The following is a 24,269-nucleotide window of genomic DNA, read 5'->3' on the forward strand; positions in this document are numbered from 1 at the left end:
TCATTTATCATTATATGGATGACATTCTGTTGGCTGGTTCTGACAAAGATGTTTTAAAGAATATGTTTAAGATAACACAAAGAATTCTGCCATGCTGGGGGTTACCAATTGCTCCAGAAACGAAGAGGAGATTCACTTAGTTAGTTGGTTTATAAAATCAATCAACAAAAAATTTGACCACAAAAGATTCATAGGGACCAATTGCAACAAATTAACAATTTTCAAAATTTGATGGGTGATATTAACTGGCTGAGGCCTACAATTGGATTAAGCACATAAGAGTTAAGTGGTTCGTTTCAAACATAAGGAGATTCAAATCTAAATAGTCCAAAATGTCTAACAATTGAAGCAGAAAAATAATTAACTCTTGTAGAACACCTTATTTATTTATTCAAACATTTATTTATTTATTTATTTATTTATTTATTTTAAAGCCTACAGCACCCAGTATTCCAGTATTCCTAGGCAGTCTCCCATCCAAGTATTAATCAGGCCCAGCCTGCTTAGAACTCTTGTAGAACAAAGACTAAAAGATGCATATAAGGATTGAATTGATTCTAAACCTGATTTTATTTTGGTTGTTTTGCCTTCAATTAATTCTCTTACTGGGCTTATTATGCAAAGATAGTATTATAGAATAGATTTTCTTAGCTCATAAAGTAAAAAAAAATTGAAGACATATATAGAAAAGATTTGCCGAGCAGCTATGGCACACACCTTTAATCCCAGCACTTGGGAGGCAGAGGCAGGCGAATTTCTGAGTTCAAGGGCAGCCTGGTCTACAGAGTGAGTTCCGGGACAGCCAGGGCTACACAGAAAAAAAAGAAAAAGAAAAAGAAAAAAAAGAAAAAGAAAAGAAAAGATTTTTGAGTTAATTATAAAAGGTAGAAGAAGATTACATCAATTGTCAGGGACAGATCTGGCTGAAATTGTAGTACCTCTTACAAATGCTGAGATTTTGTTATTATAGATGATCAATGAAGACTGACAAAAAGCTTGTAGTAATTACTTGGGTAAAATTAATAACAAATATCCGCAAAGCAAATGTATAGAGTTTATAAAAAGAACTAATTGGATTCTTCCACGTATTGTAAAGAAAACACCAATTTCAGAGGCACCAACATCCTATGCAGATGCAAGCAAGATGGGGATGGCAGGTTATAAATCCAATAAGCAAGGTGCTCAAAAGTCCATATACCTCAGTTTAGAAATCAGAATTGTATGCAATCTGTACTGGCTGGTTTTGTGTGTCAACTTGACACAGACTAGAGTTATCACCGCAAAAGGAGATTCAGTTGGGAAGTGCCTCCATGAGATCCAGCTGTGGGGCATTTTTTCAATTAGTGATCAAGCAGGGAGGACCCCTTGTGGGTGGTGCCACCCCTGAGCTGGTAGTGTTGGGTTCTATATGAGAGAGCAGGCTGAGCAAGCCAGGGGAAGCAAGCCAGTAATAAACAGCCCTCCATGGCCTCTGCATCAGCTCCTGCTTCCTGACCTGCTTGAGTTCCTGTCCTGACTTCCTTTGGTGATCAACAGCAATGTTTCCACAGTGTAAGCTGAATAAACCCTTTCCTCCCCAACTTGCTTCTTGGTCACAATGTTTATGCAGGAATAGAAACCTGACTAAGGCACAATCCTTATGGTATAATTAGATTATCCTGAATCCCTTAACATAATCACTGATTCTTTTATATGCAGAAAGTTGTTTTGCATATAGAGACAGCTGAATTTGTACCTGATAACTCAGAATTAACTGTTTATACAATTGCAATAGGCCATCAGAAGTAGAAAGCATCGATTATATATTACTTATATTCAGTTTCTTACAGGTTTGCCAGGTCCATAAGCTCAAGGAAATGATGAAATTGACCAATTACTAATAGAAAGTGCATTAGAAGTCTCAAAACTTTCATGAGAAATACCATGCTAATGAGAAATGTTTAAAGAATAAATTTTCAATCACTTGGCAACAGATCAAAGAAATAAATAAAAAAAAAAGTCCAGTGTGTTCTCTATACAACCAAACTCCATTACCTGCTGGAAGTATCCTTAGGGGTACCAAAAGAAATGACATCTGGCAGATGGGTATTTTCCATTTTAAAGAATTTGGAAAGCAAAAGTACATATGCCATGCCATTGACACATACACAGGGTTTAAACGGGCAACTGCTTTAGGTTCTGAAAAGGCTGATTGTGTAATTACACACTTATTGGAAATAATGGCAATTATGGGGTTACCTGCATGAATTAAAACTGATAATGCTCCTGCATATGTAGCCAATATAATGAAGCAATGCTTTATATATTATAATCACGTTACTAGTATACCACAAAATAACACAGGGCAAGCAGTTATAGACCCAACTGTACCTTAAAAGAAATGCTTTTTAAACAAAAAGGAAGAGTAAAAACACCTGGGGACAAGCTGAATAATGCTTTGTTAACTCTAAATTTTCTTAATGTTGGTGAAAAAAAAATCACAGTAGCTGAGAGATCCTGGGTTGTTGAAAAAAAAAAAAAAACCACCGAGGAACTAAGCCCAACCAATAAGGATGTGTTGACATTAGAAAGGAAATCCACAATAGTTTTAAGATAGGGACATGATTATGTTTATGTATATACAGGGAATGAAAAATATGGTTACCAACAAAGCTTATAAAAATTAGATCTGGGGCTGGAGAGATGGCTCAGAGGTTAAGAGCACTGACTGCTCTTCCAGTGGTCCTGAGTTCAATTCCCAGCAACCACATGGTGGCTCACAACCATCTGTTAATGGATCCAATGCCATCTTCCTGTGGGTCTGAAGATAGGGACAGTGTACTCATACACATTAAATAAATAAATGAATAAATAAATAAACATGTTTTTGATAAAGTTAGATCTGACCAGGAAAAACCTCTTATCATCTGAGACATGAATGTCTTCACAAAGCAAATAGCTCAGGTGATTCACTCTTGCAGACTGTCTCAGGTGCTGATTTCTCCAAAATATGCATGCACATCAGTTTCAAAAGGGCTAGCTCAAATGATCAGCCACACAGAGACTGCACAACACATGGACTTGATAGACAATATAGAGACTGAAGCAACAACACACAAACTGGATGGACTGGATAAAAACAGACTGGGCAACAAATGCTACACCTAGGTGTTGTTGTTGTTGTTGTTTCCTCCAGATTAGCCATATTTTTCTTTGGCCTCCAAACAGGAATTCCCCACCCCAATTCAGCATGAAGCAATTATAAGAATATCATGGTCCCAATCCCTCAAGTTGAGATGGGTGTTTTGGGGTTGTTTGATGTATTATGGTCATTACCATCTAGACTGGTAGGTTTAAATTATTGTATATTGTTAGAAATGTAAGGTTGTATTGTTTTTATTGTATATAGATAGAAATTTAATGTTGTCTTATTTGAATTGTTATTTATTGATAGGAATTTAAGGTTGTTTTGCTAGACTATATTGTACATAAACTGTTTGTTTAAAATATGTAGCCAGGCGGTGGTGGTGCACACCTTTAATCCCAGCACTTGGAAGGCAGAGGCAGGCTTATTTCTGAGTTTGAGGCCAGCCCGGTCTACAGAGTGAGTTCTTGGACAGCCAGGACTGCTAGAGGAGAGAGAGAGAGAGAGAGAGAGAGAGAGGGGAGAGGAGAGAGAGGTAGGAGGGAGAGGGAGAGAGAGAGAGAGAGAGAGAGAGAGAGAGAGAGAGAGAGAGAGAGAGAGGAGAGAGAGGAGAGAGAGAGAGGTAGGAGGGAGAGGGAGAGGGAGAGGGAGAGAGAGAGAGAGAGAGAGAGAGAGAGAGAGAGAGTAAATCTTCCTTCTTCCAATATCCTTATGTAGGTCTCCAGCAGAAGGTGTGGCCCAGATTAATGTGTGCCTCCATGCCTTTAATCCCAGACGATCTTGAACTCAGAGATCTCCTTGTCTTAATCTTCTGGAATTCATAGCCACTATGCCTAAGATCTCCAAGCCAAGATCCAGGTCAGAAACTTGTATCTCTGTCTCCAGATTAGAATCACAGGTGAGCCTTCCAATTCTGGATTGTAGTTATTCCAGATATAGTCAAGTTGACAGCCAGGAATAGCCACTATACATGTATATATTAAACTTGTAGTCATGTTAAGTACCAGTTTACATAATTACAAGAATAAGCTTTATTGCCAGGCATTGGTGGCGCAAGCCTTTAATCCCGGCACTTGGGAGGCAGAGGCAGGCAGATTTCTGAGTTTGCAGCTGTCCTGGTCTACAGAGTGAGTTCCAGGATAGCCAGAGCTACACAGAGAAACCATGTCTCAAAAAAAAAAGCATTATTTAGCCTCCTATATAAGTTTTTAAAATTAAACAGAGCCGGGCAGTGGTGGTGCACACCTGTCTCGAAAAAAAAAACCAAAATAAAAAAAAAATTTAAACAGAAAGTAAATAGCTAGAAACAAACATTTCTCTGTTTAGATAGACTTTAGATGGATAAGCGTTCCTCGAAGGCTTCAGAGATCTGTAGAAGATGGTATTTAATACGCTTAAATTAAAAAAGGCTTTTCTGACAGACATGTTAGCTCCCGGCAGCACCTCTATTCTATTCTGAAGAAGATTGGCACCAAAGAACCTCCACCTGGAGTTTGCTTCAAATGTGGCAAAGCTGGCCACTGGGCAAAAAACTGCTCCTTACCTTGACTGCTGAAAGCATGCTGTCCAAACTCTGGACTTCAGGACACAGGGAAGACATTGACTCACTTTCCTGAGACAAAGTAGGACCGTCTTTCAAAATTCACAAAAAGATTTCAGATCTTCTGGGCCTGGCAGCCAAAGATGGATACCACAACAACACAGAGGAACCTTGGGTGATTGTGTGTGTGTGTGTGTGTGTGTGTGTGTATTCAATTACATGCCCACCACAGCACTGCTGTAGAAGGTTAGAAGACAACTCTCAGGAGTTGGTTCTCTCCTGCCACCTTGTGGAATACTGTATTGAATCCAGGTGGTCAGACTTCTACCTGCTATTCTCCCCTGTGACAAAATATTAGCATGAACCTGGACAAAGGGTGGGCTGAAGTTCTCTGCACTATTCTTACATACCTTTAACTTTCAGATTATTTTGAATAGCTTTTTATTATTTTTTTATTTATTCGATATATTTTTTATTTACATTTCAAATGATTTCCCCCTTTTTTGGCTCCCCACTCCCCAAAAGTCCCACAAGCCCTCTTCCTCCCCCTATTCCCCCACCCACCCCTTCCCACTTCCCTGTTCTGGTGTTGCCCTACACTGCTGCACTGAATCCTTCCAGAACCAGGGGCCACTCTTCCGTTCCTCTTGGACATCATTTGATATGTGAATTATGTCTTGGGTATTCCTCGTTTCTAGGCTAATATCCACTTATTAGTGAGTGCATACCATGATTGATCTTTTGAGACTGGGTTGCCTCACTTAGTATGATGTTCTCCAGCTCCATCCATTTGAACAGCTTTTTAAAAACTACAATAGCAACAATTTTTTTAAGAAAAGAAATGCACAGAGCAATCCGGTACAGAAGAAACTGCACATGAGTAAGCTCATGCCTGGGTCGGGGCTTATGGTGTCACTTTCTCTAGTTCTGTGATTGAAGACTCTAAGCCTTCTTCCACTCCTGAAAAAGATAAAACACTCATACACACAAAACCAATACTGGCGCAGATTCTTCAGCCTTTCAGACATTCTCCAAATTCCACACTGTCAGACTGATTACTACAAATTCTCAACACTATGTCAACACTTCAAACAACAATTGCTGGATAAAGAAGCTGTTGATATATTGCTGAACTTTTACAACGTGTGCTCCCAAAGACAAGGGGCCCCTTCTCTGACTATTTCCTTACAGTCAATTACTGTTCATAAAATGTGTATAGCAGATAAAAGATTTCAAGCTTGTATTTAATGAACTATCTGAATGAGAATATTTCACAAGCTCCTCTAGATCCTTTATGGAAAAATAGGCTTTAACATACAGTACATGTCATCTAATTGAGTTGTTTGCCAAAGGCACTTCACAGGATCCCCCAAACAACTCAGGCTGTTGCCGAGACTACAGGTTGTTCTCTGCAAACTGACAGTAAGGCCCTCTTGCTGAAGACAACACCCACATAACTAGTTGGACATGAAGCTATGGAGCTGATAACCAATTAGGGACTTCACCCCTATATTCCAACATATTTGCTACAGGAAGGTACTCGGCACACTATCAAAAGACAAATATGAACACCAAGCCCCGTCACAAACCCTCTCTATCTACAAAAGGTGTATTACCTGTAAGATATGATAGGGCAATGGTGGCACAAAGCTTATTGGAATAACTAACCAATAACTGATCTTAGACCCACTCAGTGAGACAGAACTCATACCTGACATTGCTTAGGTAACCAAGAATCTGAGACTAAATATCCCAGGGACCTAGAGCAAAACCAAAACAATACTAGTCTAAAAAAGAACAAATGTGGTAATAAAATGACTCCTAATGACATTCTGTCCTACTCATAGATCAGTGCCTTGCTCAGTCATCATCAGAGAAGCGTCCTCTTGCAGCAAATGGGAACAGTACAGAGCCGCACAGCCAGACATTATTTGGAGAGTGAGAAACCTTGCAACACTCAGCCCTAAATGGGACGGCTCCATTAAATCCCTCCCCTCAGAGCTCAGGGTATCCTGAGGAACAGGAGACAGAAGTGTAGGGGCCAGAGGGGATGGAGGACACCAAGGAAAGAAACAAGGACCTCTAATCCACACGAGCGGAGCTCATGTGGACTCACGGGGACTGTTTATGTTACAGTTTCCAGTTTAGTGGATTTTATAGGATTCCTGAGCATGCGATTAAGTGGGACTCTGACTTCTGTGATGTCTCTTACTCCTTCACTTCTGTCCATTGACTTCTATGTGATAGCTTTTGTTTCATTTTATTACATCGTATTGTTATAGCTTTTTTTGTTTGTTTGTTTTTTTGGGGGATTTGGTTTTTTTGAGACAAGGTTTTTCTGTATAGCCCTGGCTGTTCTGGAACTCACTCTGAAGACCAGGCTGGCCTCGAACTCAGAAATCTGCCTGCCTCTGTCTCCCAAAGTACTGGGATTACAGGCATGCTCCACCACCGCCTGGCTTTTGTTATAGCTTTTGAATGAATGAATGAATGAATGAATGAATGAATGGAATGAGTATAAACCTGGCCACTAGGATAAAGGTTAGCAATGGAGCTATCCTTTATACCTACTGGGAGAAGGAAAATTGCTTTCCTCCAATGGAATGATGACACTGGGTATATTAACCACTCAAGGCAGATCTAATGTGCAGGAGTAGTTGATTGACAAAAATGTGGGCTCCTCAGTTTGTTTTTTTATATGCACTTTTATTTGGTTATAGTTTGGTATTTTGTTTTATTTTTGCTTTTATGGGGTAATGTATATTGTTTTCTGGGTTCTGAGCATTGTATTGTTGTATCAGAGTTTTGGTTTGTTCTTTTGAGAAAGAACTTAAAAGTCAGGTGAGTATGGAGGAGGAAAGGACCTGGAAGGACTTGGGGGAGGGGACAAATATGATCAAAATATATTTAAATGTAAAAATCCGCCAGGCGGTGGTGGCACATGCCTGTAATCTCAGCACTCTGGGAGGCAGAGGCAGGCAGATTTCTGAGTTCGAGGCCAGCTTGGTCTACAGAGTGAGTTCCAGGACAGCCAGGGCTACACAGAGAAACCCTGTCTCGAAAAACCAAATCCAAAAGGCCAAAAAAACAAATCCTTTTAAATAATAAAAATACTCTATTTGTGGGTTGGCTATATAACTCACTTGGTAGAGTACTCCCTTAGCATACATGATGCCCTGGATTGGATGTCTGGTACCGAACATTATCTGGTAGCCCATGTCTGTAATCTCAGGACTCAGGAGCTGGAAGCAGGAAAATCAAGAAGCTCAAGGTCCTCCTCAGCAAAGCCAGCCTGAGGTACATAAGATTCGGTGTTAAAACAACCAACCAACCAAACAAACAAACAAAAACCCAATATGCATTAGAAGGAAGACTCAAAGGTTAGGAACACTAATGGCTCTTCCAGACAATCTGAGTTTGTTTCCTGCCACCCACGCTCTGGCTTACAACTGCCTGCAACTCCAAATCCAGGGTGTCTAACCTCTGCAGACTTCAGTATGCATATAGTGCATATAAACTCTTGCAAGGCAACACATGCAACATAAAACAAGTAACAAATGAACCTTTAAAAAATTATACAGCCGGGCAGTGGTGGTGCAGGCCTTTAGCACCAGCACTTGGGAAAGTAGAAGCAGGCAGATCTCTGTGAGTTTAAGGTCACCCTGGTCTATAGAGTGAGTTCCAGGACAGCCAAAGCTACACAGAGAAAAGCAAATTAATTTTTAAAATTATATATTGCCCACTCAGAGAGGTCTGAGAGAATCACAAAGGTGGGTCCTGATCTAAACACAGACATGTCAGTCTGAAGAAAGAAATTTTCAAAAGGCATCATTTAACTAGATTAAGTGGCCAATATTCAAGATTCAACAAGCAATATATTTCCATATTTTAAAAGTGAGGTTGATAAGATAGTAAAGTGTTTACTGCACAAGAATGAAGAAGGACCTGAGTTCAATTCCCAGCTTCTACAAAAATGCCAGTATGGTGCTGGAGAGATGGCTCAGTGGGTAAGAGCACCTACTGCTCTTCCAAAGGTCCTGAGTTCAAGTCCCAGCACCCACATGGTGGCTCACAGCCATCTGTAAAGAGATCTGATGCCCTCTTCTGGTGTCTGAAGACAGCTACAATGTGCTTACATATAATAAATAAGTCTTAAAAAATGCCAGTATGTAGTGGCATGTGTTTGTAATACCAGCAATAGAAAGAGGCTGAGATGGGAAGCTCTTAGGGCTTGCTGGCTAGCCATCCTAGCCTAGACAGTGAACCCCAGTCTTAGAGAGAGACTTTTTATGGGAAAGGGGGAAATATAGGGTGTGGGGAGATGGCTCAGTGGGTAAGTGTTTGCTGTGCAAGCATGAGGACCACAGCACCCCACATATGAGCTAGGTGCGATAGTGCACGTCTGTAATCCCAGCACTCCCAAGACGGAGATGGGCAGATCCAGGAGCCTGCTGGCCAGCCATTCTAGCAGAAATGTAAAGCTCTAGGCTCAGTGACAGAGACCCTACCCTACAAAATAAGTTGAAGAAACAATTGAGGGAGAGATTGCAATGTCAACCTCTATCCAGCCTCTTTACAATCATCTGGGTGAGTATAACTACACACATGCACACACACAAAACACACAGAAGAAAATACAAACAAGTGTGCTAGTGCTTGTGACCCCAGTTCTCAGGAGGTAGTTCTTGGCAGGAAGATCAGGAGTCCAATTCCAGCTGTGCCTATATATTGCATTTGAGGTAATAGGAGACCCTGGCTCTTAAAGAGAGATGGGTATCTGTAGTGGCTATTCCTGGCTGTCAACTTGACTATATCTGGAATGAACTACAATCTAGAATGGAAGGCTCACCTATGATCCTAATCTGGAGGCTCAGAGATATAAATTTCTGACCTGGATCTTGGCATGGAGATCTTGAAGCATAGTGGCTATGGTTCCAGAAGATTAAGACAAGGAGATCTCCAAGTTCAAGATCATCTGGGATTAAAGGCACACGCCTTTAATCTGGGCCACACCCTCTGCTGGAGACCTACAGCCTTTAATCTGGGATACACCCTCTACTATATAAGCAGATCTTTATAAGGATCTATATAAGGACTTTGGAAGAAGGAAGGCTCACTTACTCTTCCTTGCCTGCTTGCCTTGTGGGACTGAGCAACTGTTAGATCCTTGGACTTCCATCCACAGCTGCTGCTGACCATTGTTGGGGAGTTGGACTACAGACTAAGACATCGACAAATTCCCTTACTATATAGAGACTGCCCATATGTTCTGTGACTCTAGAGAACCCAGACAGGTATTGAATGTGTATGTGAATCCTGTTCCAGTAATATATATAAGTACTATATATATAAAATCACTCCAGATCACAATCACATATTATATATCATGTTATATATATTATGTACCATGTATATTTAATATTTATTATATATTATATTCTATTTTCTATATTATATGTTCTATATAATATCAGATACATACTTCTATTATGTCTTGTATTATCATATTATATATTAATTATATATCATAATTATCCTATAATTATGATATATAAATGGAAGAGAATAAATGACAATCTAATACCTATCAAGAAGCCTAATTGTAGGAAATTCTGCTGGTCAACTAAATTTTCTTTAATAAAATGGTACAAACTGTTTCAAACTATTTTATACTGAGCACACATACGTGTAGATGTTCATGCGTCACAGTGCCATGTGTTTACATTTCTAGCTATAAAACTCAGACCCTTACACAGCAAGTACTTTTCATACTGAGCTGTCTCCTCTGCCCTGATATTGAGTCTTGTAAAACAGTCTGCCAATGTTGTTTAGCTCACCATTTGAACACACTGTGAGTGAATAATACTGATGCAAGATGAAGCAGTTAATGTTAAACTATTTCTATTTTGTCATTTAGTACAGTACTGAAATTTTGTTCAAAAGCAAGCAGTCCTAATGTTAATACACATACAGAGTACTTATGAATTGTTGTGATTTGTTTAAATGGCCAGACAACAAAGAGAATATGGTGCCAGGTAGTGGTGGCACACTACTTTAATCCCAGCACTTGGGAGACAGAGGCAGATTGAGCTCTGAATTTCAGAAGTCTGCTCTGCAGAGTGAGTTCCAGGATAGCCAGCAGCCTGGTCTCAGAGTGCATTCCAGGATAGCCAGGGCTGCACAGAGAAGGTCAGTCTTAAAAATCCAAAAAAAGAGAACATGGTATCTGTTCAAGTAGTGATGACATTCATTGACCATTATTGTGTGTACACAATGTTTGTGTGTGTGTGTGTGTGTGTGTGTGTGTGTGTGTGAGAGAGAGAGAGAGAGAGAGAGAGAGAGAGAGAGAGAGAGAGAGAGAGAGACAGGCCCTGGTTCACTGAGGCCCTTTCTAAAGATTAGAGGACTATAGATATCTGAACTTGTCCTCTGTGCTCCACATGTCATGAGTACCATCCCCCAAAATTGATCTGGCTTTGAACTTTTCATTCTTCTGACTTTTCTTCTTAGAGCTGGGGTTATAGAAGTGTATCACCAATGCCTCCACCTCCTTTGACTTATTTTGAAAATTCCCAAAGCTGAAATGTCCCCACCGGTCGCCACTCCACTGGTACCTTCCTTCTTTCAGTAACTGGAAGTTTCACCCTTCCAATTACTCAAGCCAAAACCTGGAGGTTATCCTTGTCTGCTTAATTTTTCATCACCTTCCCACGGCCAATCAGCCAAGACGTTCAGTTTGACTTATATTCAAACTTTATGTAAAACCTGACGACTTTGCCGATAGACCCAGTTTGGGTGGCATTCTGTCGTGTGTGATGTTGCATGCATTTAATCCCAGCACTTGGGAGGCAGAGAGAGGCACGCAGACTTCTTTGAGTTGGAAGCTCACCTAGTCTTCATAGTGAGTTCCAAGACAGGGAGGGCTACATAATAAGACTTTGTTTCAAAAATTAAAAAGATAAAAAGATGCCATTATCCGCCACCTGGATAAATAGAATAGAGTGCATTCTATTTCCTCATTGCTCGTCCTGCCCCCGACCTTATATTTTTACACAGTCTAACTGAACCAGACGTCTTTTGGACATTAGATTGGCAGGCCAGCCAAGCCAGAGGATCTGCCTGTCTGTACCCCCACCCCATGGGGCTCAGATTACAGCAGCATGCCGCTTTGCCCAGCTGTTATAGGTGAACCAAGCACTTTCCACACAGCCATTTCCCCAGCTCTCAGAGTAAGCCCCACCCCTTTCTTAAGAGCATAAGGTAAATCGTATTGCTCCTGTGCTAAGCCTTCCCATCCACCTCTACAGCATTTAGAAAAACTCTCAACCCTACAAGGCACACAAGGCCTGCAGCAACTGCCCCCATCGAGACCTTCCTGCCCTCATCACTTTGCCTACGCTCTTTTCTTTTCTTTCTGAGACAGAATCTTACTATATAGTATAAGCTGGCTTCAAACTCACAATCCTGCTTCAGACTACTTAGTGATGAAGTTATTACATGCACAAGTCACCATACATAGGAAGGCACCGCCACATCTTCCAACTTTGCTTTATGTAAACTGGCTTCCTCACAAAATGACAGGCCTGCTTCCGATTCCTTATCCAGGCCTTTGACAAATTGTCCTCTCTACCTGGGTACCTGCACTGTGCACTCTAAGTTGAGCTCAAATGCACCTTCCAGGCAAGGGCCTACCCTAACCATCCAGCTTAGTTAGTACTTATTAAACACTTTGTTTTTATTGCAGAGCATTTTTTAAATCACCTTTCTACACAGTTTTTTTAATTAGTTTATTCTGTGAGATCGGCTCTTGCTATGTTGCAAAGGCTGGTCTTGGACGCCTGATAATGTTATCTTCCTGCCTCAGCCTCTTCAGTAGCTGCCATTCCATTCAGCTTCAGTTCACTCATTTTAATAGGTTTCCTGGTTTTCCAGTCAGAATGGAAACTCTGTGTCAGGCACAGTTCTAGCTCTAGTGCTTCAAACAGTATCTGGTACACAGGAAGGGAGTGTGTGTGTGTCTGTGTGTGTGTGTGTGTCTGTGTGTGTGTGTGTGTCTGTGTGTGTGTGTCTGTGTGTGTGTGTCTGTGTGTGTCTGTGTGTGCATGTGTGCTCGTGCATGCTCGAGAGCGCTGAATTAAAATAAAATATGGGCCAGGTGATGGTGGTGCACATCTTTAATGCCAGCTCTCAGGAGGCAGAGGCAAGTAGATCTCTTGAGTTCAAGACCATCTTGGTCTACAGAGTGCATTCTAGGAAGTTACACAGAGAAACTCTGTCTCAAAACAAACAAACAAAAATTATATATATATTATATATACATTACACACACACATATATACACATATACATATATAATATACATTATTATATATATAATATATAGAGTGAAAGAGAAAGAAAGTGGGAAATTAAGGAGGGTCTTAGAGAAATGTTTCTTTTGCTGAGATATAACTAAATACAGTAGATAATGAGAAAACTTATAAAATACGGATAATCACACTCATCTTTCACTTCCTACAATCTTTAATTAAGGAAGGACAGAAGGGCACCTTTCTTCTCCCTCCCATCAGCTGGGGACTGAACCTAGAACACCTTGTCCATAGGCAGCAAACCCTCATCGCTGAGCCATACCAAGTCTCCCCTTTTTCAGGATGGAGCAATCAGGGATCTGGAAGCTTAGCTCAGTCAAACTTCCTAATACACATGCAGTTAGACTCTGACCAATGTGTCTACCAAATGCCCTTTCAGGTAAACTGGTTACATTCGATTTTAACTAGTGGGACTGTCAAACACTTTTTTCTGGTAAACACCAGTCTCCATAAACAGCTGTTCTTTCAAAGCAGCTAGGGTTCCGAATACATTGACACTGCATTATACATAAAGCAACTATGTTATCCCACAGCACCTTGATTTACCTGTTTAGCCCCCACTCTTCTCTGTATCAGCTTCACTGGCCTTGCCTTGAAAGGTACAAACAATTCTCTAAACCGGGACCTTGTGTGAACAGGGTACAGGGCTTCCAGTGTCAGAGAAGCTAGAAGAGGTAAGCCTCCAAACCCCTTACCTTGGGAGCTTCAGGTAGGGTGAGGCACATTTTTCACTAAGTGTTTACAAACAGAATATATATATATACATATACATATATATATATATATATACACACACACACACACATACACATACATATACACACATATATGTATATAGACCCATATGTACACACACACACACATACATAAACATACCACTCTTGGAAGGCAAGTAGGCTAAGGGCTGAGGAACCCCTCAACAATAGGGGTGATGACATTTATCCCCACAGGATAGAGCTGAAATAGAGACCAGTGTACTTAAGGCAAAAGTAGCCAGGCAGATTACAGAAGACCCAGACAGGAAGAGATGCAGCAAGGCAGAGGTGGTTTTTGTCCTAAGGCCTGGGTGGATGTCATGGTCCTGGGGTAAGGGTTCATTACTAGAAGAAGAATCCCTGCGTGGAGAAAGGAAGGGATTTTGGCACCAACAGTGACAAAGTTTACTGATTCAAGTCATCATGAATCTAGGGAAATGAAGGAAGGAGCTTTAATAAGAAAATCTCTTCTAGTTTCTCACTTGCAGGGGACTTGGCAGCTTAGCACTCTTTCTCAGTCTCTTCAGCTCTTGGCTGAGTTAGTAGCTTGGGTAGGAGAATAAGGAAGGCTTGGCAACAGTAGGACAGTGACAGCTGGAGGTGACCCCAGGAGTCTGGGGTCATGTGCTGTGGGTTGGCCTCAGGAGGTGGACGAGCTTCCTGCAGTGTCTGACAGAGGCAGGCCTGCTGCTGCTATTCGGCAGTAACTGAGTCCCCAAAGACAGCAAGGCTAATTTCTCACTGGCACCCAGCGACACCAGCATCTGCAGGTTAAAGCAAATGACAAATCATGACGGAAGGGTGAGAAATGGCAGTGTTGGCACATGCAAGGGATTCCCCTTTATCTGAGAAAAGCGACATAGGCTTTCTACAGATTTGGAATCAAGGGCTATGACTCAACAACACCCAGGTATTTATTTCTACTCTCTTTGGGTACTAGCCATAAAAGCAATGCACCAGGCAACCCATTCTCCTGTCCCCAGAACGGGTTAAAGAAAGCCATAGTAACACACAGTAAGCCAAACCCTCTGCTTCCCAGTGGCTCCTTCATTTCCCACCATTTCTTTAGAGACTCAGCATTAAGAAGCAAAACAATATCATATCTGATGAGAATAGGCTCTACACCCAGACTCGGGAGTTCAAAAGCCCTGTTCCTCCTGAGAGCTCTGTAACTCTGACATGTTACTAAATTAGTTCTGCTTCCGTTTCCTGTAAAATGAGGGGAACAGCAGCCTAACCTAGGCAATAAAGGTAAAATGCTGAGCTCTGTGCTGCAGCTTTGCGGCCTTGGCCTCAGTATCTTCTGGTTTTCCTTATCTCCCTTCTGTTTTGTGTCTGGAAGAGATAAGTTATGACTTCTGGGGGTCTCAGGCATGCCCTAGCCCACTGGAGCCTTCCGACCCCTGCCCTTCTCTAGGGCACATTAGAAAACCCATCTTCAATGCATTGTCTTTGAGTTTCTTACACCAAGATAGGGAATAGTTTGCATTTCTAGGTATTTTGGGTCCTCACAAACTACACTAGAGAAACTCTGTGAATATCAGGGCCTTAGATCACCATGACTCATAAGTCCCCTGGCTTTACCTGATGAATACAGGGCTCTTGTCGGAGGCTCCGTAGGGCAATGAGGGCAGCCTCTTTGACAGTTGGCTGAGGGTCTCCACATGCCATTTCTAGGAGCCGCTGGGGCACTTGGCACTTTAATAGCTCCTTGCCCAATCCTTCAGGTCCCAGATTGCCTAGAGCTGATGCGGCATTGCGCCGGATACCATCCTGAGCATCTCCAAGCAGCTGGGTCATACTGGGCACTGCAGCTGCCAAGGCAGGTCCCAAGGGGCCAGCCTGGTAGGCTGCATTGCCCACAGCAAAGCTGGCATTTCGCCGCACGGCAGGATCCTTGTCTCCAAGGCCTAGCAGCAGAAGGTTGAGCAGTCCCGATTGGCTCTGGAGTGCCCCACGTAGGGCCATGCTGTGTTGTAATAAATGTCCCAGGAGCCCGTAAGTACGGACCCGCACAGTGTTCTCCGAGTGGCCTAGGAGGCTGCGCAACAGCCGATAGGACTCATCAGAGCCAGACAGGAGCTCTTGGATAAAGGACAAGTGGCTGGGGGATAGAATCCGGGCTGTGTGTGTCAGCAGGGACAGGAGGTCAGAGATCATGAGGGGCTGGTCACTCAGGAGAACAACAGAGAGGAATGAGATGATGGCTCTAGAAGAGGTGGCCACTGTGTTCACAAACTGCTTGAGAGAGGTAGAGTCCATAAGGGCCAGGCGTGTAAGGAGGCTAATGGGCAGCTCTGCCTGTGACAACGGGAGGTGGTGGCAGCAGACCTGGAAAAAATGGGAGTTCCATCAAAGGAGTTCAGGAGAGGGAGAGGTATATACTGCAATGGCAAAGGAGAGTCAAAGCTGAGAGAGAAACACCAAGCCAAGGAAACGCGGAAGGGGAGCCTTGCCCCATAGCATCAAACAGCAAAAGCCCACTTGGGAGTCAAGAGCAGGGCCTTCCTGCACTTACACCTGGCTCTGGAAGGCACGGTCTCTGCCTCCAAAGATCTAAGGTATTATACTAAAGAGTGCCGGCCATGGCAGTAGTTCCTGACCACGGAGCTGAGCTCCAGTACCTCATCTCCCTACTGAGTTCCAATAGAACCAGATGAGAGATGAATGAACAGGGGAACCCCTCCACGCACCTGCAGCAGGCAGACAGCAACTTCCGAGGCCCTGAGGTCAGCCAAGATACCTACAAGGAGGTCAGCATCCACATCCAGGGCGAAAGGGAAGCAGAGCAGCTTGCACACAGAGAGCACCACAACGGGGAGAAACTCAGGCCCCTGCGGCCTAGGAAGGGAGGCAAACAGGCTCGCCCTGTAAGACCCTGCCTCTCTCACTTCACATTTGCTCTCGCAGCTCCACCCTCCCAATCTCAGCCGCTCTTGGGTTCCGGCCTAGTCCTTGCCCCACCTCTAGCCTTCTCCTCCTCTCCTGCCCTCAAGTCCTCCTCCCCTTAAAGCCTGACTCTGCTGTTTTTCTTGTTCAGACTCACGCCTGGCTCAGGTGGTGCAAGAAGCTGGGTGAGAGCAGGTGCTTCAGGGTCAACATGAGGACACTGCCAGGCTGGGACAGGTGGCTCAGGCACAACTGGGGCTCCTGGGTGAAGATGGCCATGGCCAGGCTCAGCAAGGCTGCCATGCCTGAAAACAGCAGAGAATGCAGACCTGGTAAAGCAAGCAAGAGCCCCAGATGGCCCTGACCACCCAAGGCTCCCATAACCTGTCTGGTCCTTTCGGTCCCCTATTGGTAAACAGCTCTAGTCCCTGACACTCTGCACACAGTAGAAGCAATTATCTGTAGGATAAGCCAGTTCTAAGCTGCCTCCTTTAGAAAAGGAACCTGTGCAAACAGTGCTATGGTAAGAGAAAGACACCTTGGGGTGAAATCAGTGTCCAGTCTGGCTCTGGGCTGGATGGACTTGATAGTGACAGGTCATCTTCTTGGGCAGACACCTCCTCAGGCAGCCTCAGAGCCATGGAAAAGCGGTGCCACAGAATGGTCCACACCTCTGAAGCAGCCACCTCCCTGATCAGGCCCGGCTTCCCCTGTCAGAGAGGAGAGCGTGCAGAAGGCAGGGCAGGGGTCCAAATGCCTTTTGGTTACCTCTATCCCGGACGCGGAGTCACAGAAATCATCCTTTCGTCTTCCCACCTAATACTGCCATATTTTCCTCCCTTTCCTTTCCCATTTCCCTTTTATCTTTCCCTTCTTCTTTCTCTTCCATCTTTTTAGAAAATAACATCTATCTGGGCAGGTGGATTTGAGGCCAGTGTGGACTACAGAGTAGCTGGGCAGATGGATCTCTGAGTCTACAGAGTGAGTTCCAGCACAGTCAGGGCTACACAGAGAAACCCTATCTCAAACAAAACAAAACAAAACCCAAAACCAAAACCAACCAAAGGAAAGGAAAGGAAAGGAAAAGAAAGGAAAGGAAAGGGAGGGGAAGAGAGGGGAGAAGAGGAAATTTCATTATGGATTATGTATAATACTATGTATTCAGGTTGCCCTCAGACTTATGATCCTCCTGCCTCAGGCTCTCAAACCCTAGGATTTTAAGTCCACCGCCACACCCAGCTTATGTTCCTTTGCTATAACTTAACGGGACCTCTCAGCCTATGTATGTGCCTACCAAGGAATAGCCTGTTCAGATCTGCTCATGTCACAGCCAAGTTGTTACAAGGCTTATTAAAAAAAATTTTTTTTCTGTTGAAACAGAATCTTATGTACCTCAGGCTAGCCTCAAACTTACTATATGACCAAGGCTGACCTAGAACTTGTTAATCCTCCTACCTTTGAGTGAAGAAAACATTTCATCTCATTAACAATAATAAGAAAAAACCCACAAGCCTCCAACCCCAGAGAATTGCTTTTCTCCCTCTGGATCCATGGGGGTGCCACTGAGCAGCTCACTTCCAGGGTTCAGCTGAGGGCAGGGAGCCTTCGGGCTAGTACAGTTAACAGCAGTACGAGAGGACAGGCAGGCGAGGGTTGCTTCTTCATTTCTACATTCTAGTGATTCCAAACTCCACCTAGTTCCCCTCTCTGCTTCTTCTCAGTCTCCCCACACACCTGTACCTGCGTAAGGAGCTGAAGCAAAAGAACAAGGAGGCCATCATAGAAGCCACAACTACATGGCGGAGTCAGACGGACCTGTCGGAGAGAGGCAAGAGGGTCAGAGATGTTCAAGAGAGATGAGCTGGGCACCCAGACCAGGCTCCCAGCACCTAGGTGTGTGGAAAAACCTCTTTCTTGGCCTGGCAGAATGGGACAAGTTTTGGATTTAGGAATCTTGGGTTTTGCCTATTCCTTCATTGTGTTCCTAGAGACACACATTCTAGTAAGGTAAGCTTTTGGGTCCAAAGCCAATTCTAGTTTAGGAAGATGTTTGCTAAACAAGAAGTTGTTTTACACAGTTGAATGTGCCTAACAGCACCTCCTAGATGCAGGAGGCATATTCAGCATTTTAAAGGCGAGGCTGAAATGTAGCTCAATGGTAAAACATTTGTTAAGGTTGTACCAGGCCCTGGATTCAATCTCCAGCACTCTAAAACAAATAGATAAAAATTTAAAGTCAGACAAAGGAAGGTAGCAGTAGCAGGACACTACTGAACACAGCACAGAGGGAAGCAGGTGGGCATAAAAGTTTACAGTGAATTCTAGACGTGAATGACAGTGCTGTGGAGCCCGCTGGCGTCAGACAGGCCGATGCAACCTACACTGCAGTGGTCTACAGGGTCTGAGGCGTTTCCTAGAAGCAGTGGGAAGCCAATAAAGACTTACCCAGCATGACTTTTGCTCCTGAATTAGCAATATTTTATAAAATCTCATATCCACTGCTTTATTCTCAGATTTTAGAATAGTGCAAAACATTCAACATACAGTATTGTGTTCAAAAACCATCAATTGAACGGGTGGCACTATTTTCTCCTTAGAAAGCTCACTCTGGTGGCAGTGAAGAGAACAAATAACAGGGTAACTGCCCTTGAGGTGGCGAGAGACTAGAGAGAGATAACACGAATGAAACCAGGTGGTCACACAGGGTGCCACAGAGCGCAAGATGAAGTCAACCCTAAGGCAGAATGCTCGTCCTGGGAGCCAGCTAAAGGGGTCATGGGGAGGAAGAACTTTGGGTTGAATGTTAGTGCTTTAGCTAGTGACTCGACCCCTCTGAAGGCCAACTTCATCAGACAAGCAGGTGACTATTACTACATTTGCTGTGTCTAATCTTCCAAGTGTGTTGTAGGAGATGTGATATATAAGTTATAAAGTACATTAAGTTCTACATATACAAGAACTGCCATTATAGAAATATGAAGTCTGTCCTTTTTCCAAAATGAGGGAAGAATTCTAAAGGGGTCAAGCAATGGTGGCACATGACTTCAACCACAGCACTCAGGAAGCAGAGGCAGGAAGTTCTCTGTTCAAAGCCAGTGTAGACCACAAAGTGAGTTCCAGGACAACCAGGGCTACACACAAAAAAAATCCTGTCTCAAAACCCAAAAACCAAAATGCAACCCAAACCAAAACAAAGAAGTCCAAAGGGCTGAAAGGGAAAAGAAGGCAGAACAGGAGTCTGAGTCCCTGAGGAGCACACTGCTCCGTGTTAGTGACAGAGAAAGAGGACACTGCAGCAGGAGGGATGTGATTACAGTATCAGGAAGGACTCCAGCCACAATAGCATGAGCTCCTGGAGGGGACCAAAGCAGGCAGGGAACCTCTCACCCCAGGTACCTGTGCAACTTCCTTTACGCCCCCCTTTCCTGCCTCCATCTTCGGAAGTTCTGTATCAGAAAAGAAGCACTGACCAGGCCAGGCCCAGAACAACCCACGGTCTGGAGGCAAAGGTGAGGAAGAGAGGTTTCTTGGCTCTGTTTCCATTCTGTAGTTTCCTTCAGGATTACCAGGTATAGTCTGTCACCAGGAGGGCTGCCCTGGTGCCAGACTGAGGAAACATGGGCCTTTCCCAGAGCCTTACCTCTGCAGGGGCAGACAAGGCATGTGCAGCTGCAGCAATCCATTCCCGGGGCTGGAGGTCAAAGGTCACCCCTTGCTGACCAAGCTGTCCTAAGAGACAGGCTGCTGCATTCTGTGAGAAAGGTAGAGGCAAAGGAGGGACATGTAGAAGATGCTTGCGGAAACAGCTGTAGATGGCCGCCTGCCCCCAAGAGGGTCAGATGAGGGGTGAAAGAAGGGAGAAGGCCAAGAACTCACCACAAGAGAGACGACGTGTGAATGGGTAAAGAGAGTGGCGACCTCACTGCCCAGCTTCTCCATCCTGGAACAGAGGGATGCACAGGAGGTTACCATGGGCTGGAAAGGGGCCTTCCTCTCCCTTGTACTGCACGCTCCACCCACGCTGTAGCTGTGTGTCTACCTCCAAGGTCAAAAGGTGAGGAGAATCCAGGCCTGTTCTTCATATAGAAATGCCAGTCCCTTCTCAGAAAAAGGCTAAAGTACGCCATTCCCTATATGCCAGGGTTAGCTGTGTGGGAGGAAGACTTCACGACTTTATGACTTACCCTGAGGGCAGATCTTGGAGCCGAAAGACAAGAAGGGACAGGAGGTAAAGTGCCACCTCAGTGGACTCTTCCCAGTCTGCTGCTTTCACCTGCACAGAACCCGGGTATCAGAATGACTTCTGGGTGAGATGGGACCACCACGAGCTCCCATCCATGTGGGCATCACACTGGCTTACCTTGCCCTGGACTAACATCAGCAGCGACTCCAAGGCCAAGGGCTCTTGCCCCAGAATATGGCACAGGTGCTCACTAATGTAGCAGCAGGAGTAGAGAACCTAGGGGGGCCCGAGGGAGGCTGTCAGTGGATGGAACCGCGCTGGGGTCCTGCGGTGGAAGGCTCAGCCGGAAAGCAGGCAAGCTCTCAGTAGAGCCGGCATCCACACGTGGGGCTTGAGACAACACTGACTGTCAGGATGGCTGGTATAAGCAGACCCTGAGCAAGCCATACCTCGGAGCGTGTCTCCAAAGCAGGGAAGAGCCGTCCTGAATGGGCCTGGCACCATCCCGCCAGTACCACGGCAATTCTGCCTCTCTGCTGCCGGAACTGCATCACGGGAACTGCCCTGCTCTTCTCGACCACGCCTCCCATGAAACCTTTCTCCTCTATGAGTTCTGGGTAGCCCAGAACTCACTATACAGACCCGGCTGGCAGGCTGGCCTCAAACCCAGAGATCAGCCTCCCTCTGCCTCCTCAGTGCTGGAAATTAAAGGCAAGCATCACTGTGCCCACTATAATCAATCTCTGTCTCTCTGTCTCTCTGTCTCTCTGTCTCTCTGTCTCTTTCTCTTTCCCTCTCTCTCCCCCTCCCTCCCCGTCTCCTCTCTTTCCTTTCCTTCCCTTCCTCCTGCCTCCCCTCCCTTCCCAGAAGTTAAAGTAAATCTGAGGAACTGGGAATCTAAGCTGTGGGAAGGCAGTACCTTGAGAAGGTGGAGGCAGAGAATGTGGTGCCGCAGACCAGAGATGAGGGAAGGCCTCAGCTGGCTGCTGGCCTCGGTTAGCTGGTTGGCCAAATGCCAAGAGACCTATGAGACGCACATAGTCAGCTCCATCCCTTATACCACTTCCGTTCCTCACGTTTCTTCAGCTGGCCAGGACTCTCAGACTTGAGCCTTTTTGGGTTCGCTAGGAACCTCAGGCCCCATCCCATTCCCAGTCTCCATGGCCAGTGGAGAACAGAACCCTTTCCTGCTTTGGTTTGAATGGCCCTATCACCTGGGCAGTTCCGCAGAGGTTCCAGGCCGCCAGCACTCTGGAACTCCAGCCAGGCCGTGCTGAACATGAGGCCCAGACCAGCACAGGAATGTCTGTGCCTGGAAATCCTGAGCATTGTTTTTCTGTCTCTCAGCAGAAACTGTGGTTAGCCTCCCCAGTTCCCATGTTGCAGGAAGAAAGGACCAAGAATTTGTAGCTCAGACCTGCTCCTTGGCATCCCAACAGCTGGGCAGCCCCACAGGGGCAGTACACATGGCTGCCAGGGCAGAAGAGATGGCTCCAGGCACATCTTCACTCTGCTCCCGCAGCGGCTGGCTCACTTGTGGGGCTCCTGTGGAGAAAGCCAAAGTGTACTGGTAAGGTCTGGTTGTTTCTCACACATTCAATTTTTTAGGATATTTTTTCTGTATCTTGCTTTTTTTTTTTTTTTTTTTTTTTTTTTTGGTTTTTTGGATTTGTTTTTTTTTTTTTTCCGAGACAGGGTTTCTCTGTATAGCCCTGGATGTCCTGGAACTCACTCTGTAGACCAGGCCGGCCTCAAACTCAGAAATCCATCTGCCTCTGCCTCCCAGAGTGCTGGGATTACAGGCGTGCACCACCACTGCCTGGCTTTTGTTTTTCCTTTGAGGCAGGGTCTCAGTATGTCCCAGGCAAACCTTAAATTATGAAGCTGAAGATAACTCTGATCTTGATCCTCCTGCATCTACCTCCAGAGTGCAGGAGTCACAGACCACCAAGCCCAGGGAGGCTTCATGCATGCTAGACTAGCACTCTACCTAATGAGCAACACCCCGAACTCCAATTTACGGTTTTTGAGCACCTGCGAAGTACCAGGCACCATTCCAGATGATGGAAGTAGGAAGGACAGAGCCAGAATATAGAACAAGGAAGTTGGGTCACCTGGTGGTGTGTGGAAAGGAAGCTGTGGAACTGTTAGGCCGTGAAGGAGCCCATCCAACACAGCGCGCTGTGTGGTCAGTAGGCTGGAGTAAAAGGCTTTAGAGATGGCACGGCTGTTCCCGTCCACAGCTTCACACAAGACAGCAAAGCACTGAAGGAGAGAAGAGCTGAGTTAGCAGGACTTGAGTAAACTGACTGGGCTTTAATGAGAACAGGTACCACCCCAGGAACCTGGGAAGGGGGTTAAGAGGCCTGGAGACAGTTGTCTGACCTAAGACTTCCTCCTAGAGAAAATGCAACAACTGCCTTCCTGTCTGACAGACAGTCCTTCCCCTCTTTCCCCTCCCACCTCCATACACACTCTCTCTGTGTACTGGGAGTCAACCATTGTGCGTGCTCTTGCATTCATCTAACCGACCCTTCTATTTTCTCACCAGTATCCCCCTAGATGACACTTCTAAAATGTGGAACATGGGTATAACAATTCAGAAATTCAGGAAGAAGGTCAACTATTCCAGGCACCTCATTAAACCCAGTATTCAAATGACTTGACAAATGCTGGCCGATTACAATGGTGACTTACTGGTCAAAACTTAGTCTAGACACTCAGAACTTTCTGACTCAAAAAGAAGAGGAATAGGAAACTAGAATCTCAGACTAAAAAAGGGAATGCTTCACTAACTGGGGCAGAAAATTAGCCAGGGCTATGATCTCAGCTGCTGGTTTCTATGACAACCGCACAGCCATTTTCCTTGGCCACATGTGTTTGTACCTCTGATAACGCAGCTGTCCTCTCATTCAATCCTCCGTTCCCTGTCCTTAACTCAGGGTCTGAGACAGAGAACTTTAGTAGTTCATGATACTTAGCATAAACAAGGCTGGAGAACACTAGGTCTTCTGCAAGATGAGATCTTTTTCAGTTGTGTTGTTCTGTTTTGGAGACAGGGTCTCACTATGTAGCCCTGGTTGTCTCAACTATATGTAGAGACCAGGCTGGTTCTGAACTCAGAGAGATCCATCTGCCTTCTGAGCGCTGGGATTAAAGGCATGCACCACTACGCCTGGGTTTTTATATTTTAATTATTTATTTTCGAGACACTCATACTTGTGGCCCTTGATAAATGCCAAACCACTTAACACCTCTGTAACTCGCCTCTGTAAATTAGGGGTAGTGCTCTTTCTAGCCTGAAAGGCCTATCTCCTTCCCTGCCCAGCCCACCTGGCAAAGCTGCTATGCATGCTTGAAATGTGAGCCTGCATGTCTTCTTCCTTCAGATTGCAGACTCCTATGCAGC

General features: G+C 44.6%; 1 protein-coding gene across 1 annotated transcript in view; it reads right to left on the reverse strand.

The window, feature by feature from the left end:
• Nucleotides 1–14,218: 14,218 nt before the first annotated feature.
• Stk36 (serine/threonine kinase 36) overlaps nucleotides 14,219–24,269 on the reverse strand; it is a 29,352-nt gene continuing 19,301 nt past the window's right edge. Inside the window, exons 15-27 of the mRNA XM_052193321.1 lie at nucleotides 22,975–23,125; nucleotides 22,278–22,405; nucleotides 21,780–21,884; nucleotides 21,038–21,136; nucleotides 20,862–20,950; nucleotides 20,554–20,617; nucleotides 20,318–20,428; nucleotides 18,418–18,492; nucleotides 17,216–17,387; nucleotides 16,835–16,982; nucleotides 16,482–16,629; nucleotides 15,373–16,119; nucleotides 14,219–14,552 (exon numbers count right to left, since the gene is read on the reverse strand). Coding sequence (XP_052049281.1) covers nucleotides 14,409–14,552; nucleotides 15,373–16,119; nucleotides 16,482–16,629; nucleotides 16,835–16,982; nucleotides 17,216–17,387; nucleotides 18,418–18,492; nucleotides 20,318–20,428; nucleotides 20,554–20,617; nucleotides 20,862–20,950; nucleotides 21,038–21,136; nucleotides 21,780–21,884; nucleotides 22,278–22,405; nucleotides 22,975–23,125 — 2,181 coding nt within the window. The 3' untranslated portion in view covers nucleotides 14,219–14,408. The remainder of the gene's footprint in view (nucleotides 14,553–15,372; nucleotides 16,120–16,481; nucleotides 16,630–16,834; nucleotides 16,983–17,215; nucleotides 17,388–18,417; nucleotides 18,493–20,317; nucleotides 20,429–20,553; nucleotides 20,618–20,861; nucleotides 20,951–21,037; nucleotides 21,137–21,779; nucleotides 21,885–22,277; nucleotides 22,406–22,974; nucleotides 23,126–24,269) is intronic.

This window comes from Apodemus sylvaticus, chromosome 9 (genome assembly GCF_947179515.1).
Source record: "Apodemus sylvaticus chromosome 9, mApoSyl1.1, whole genome shotgun sequence".
Taxonomy (NCBI): Eukaryota; Metazoa; Chordata; class Mammalia; order Rodentia; family Muridae; genus Apodemus; species Apodemus sylvaticus.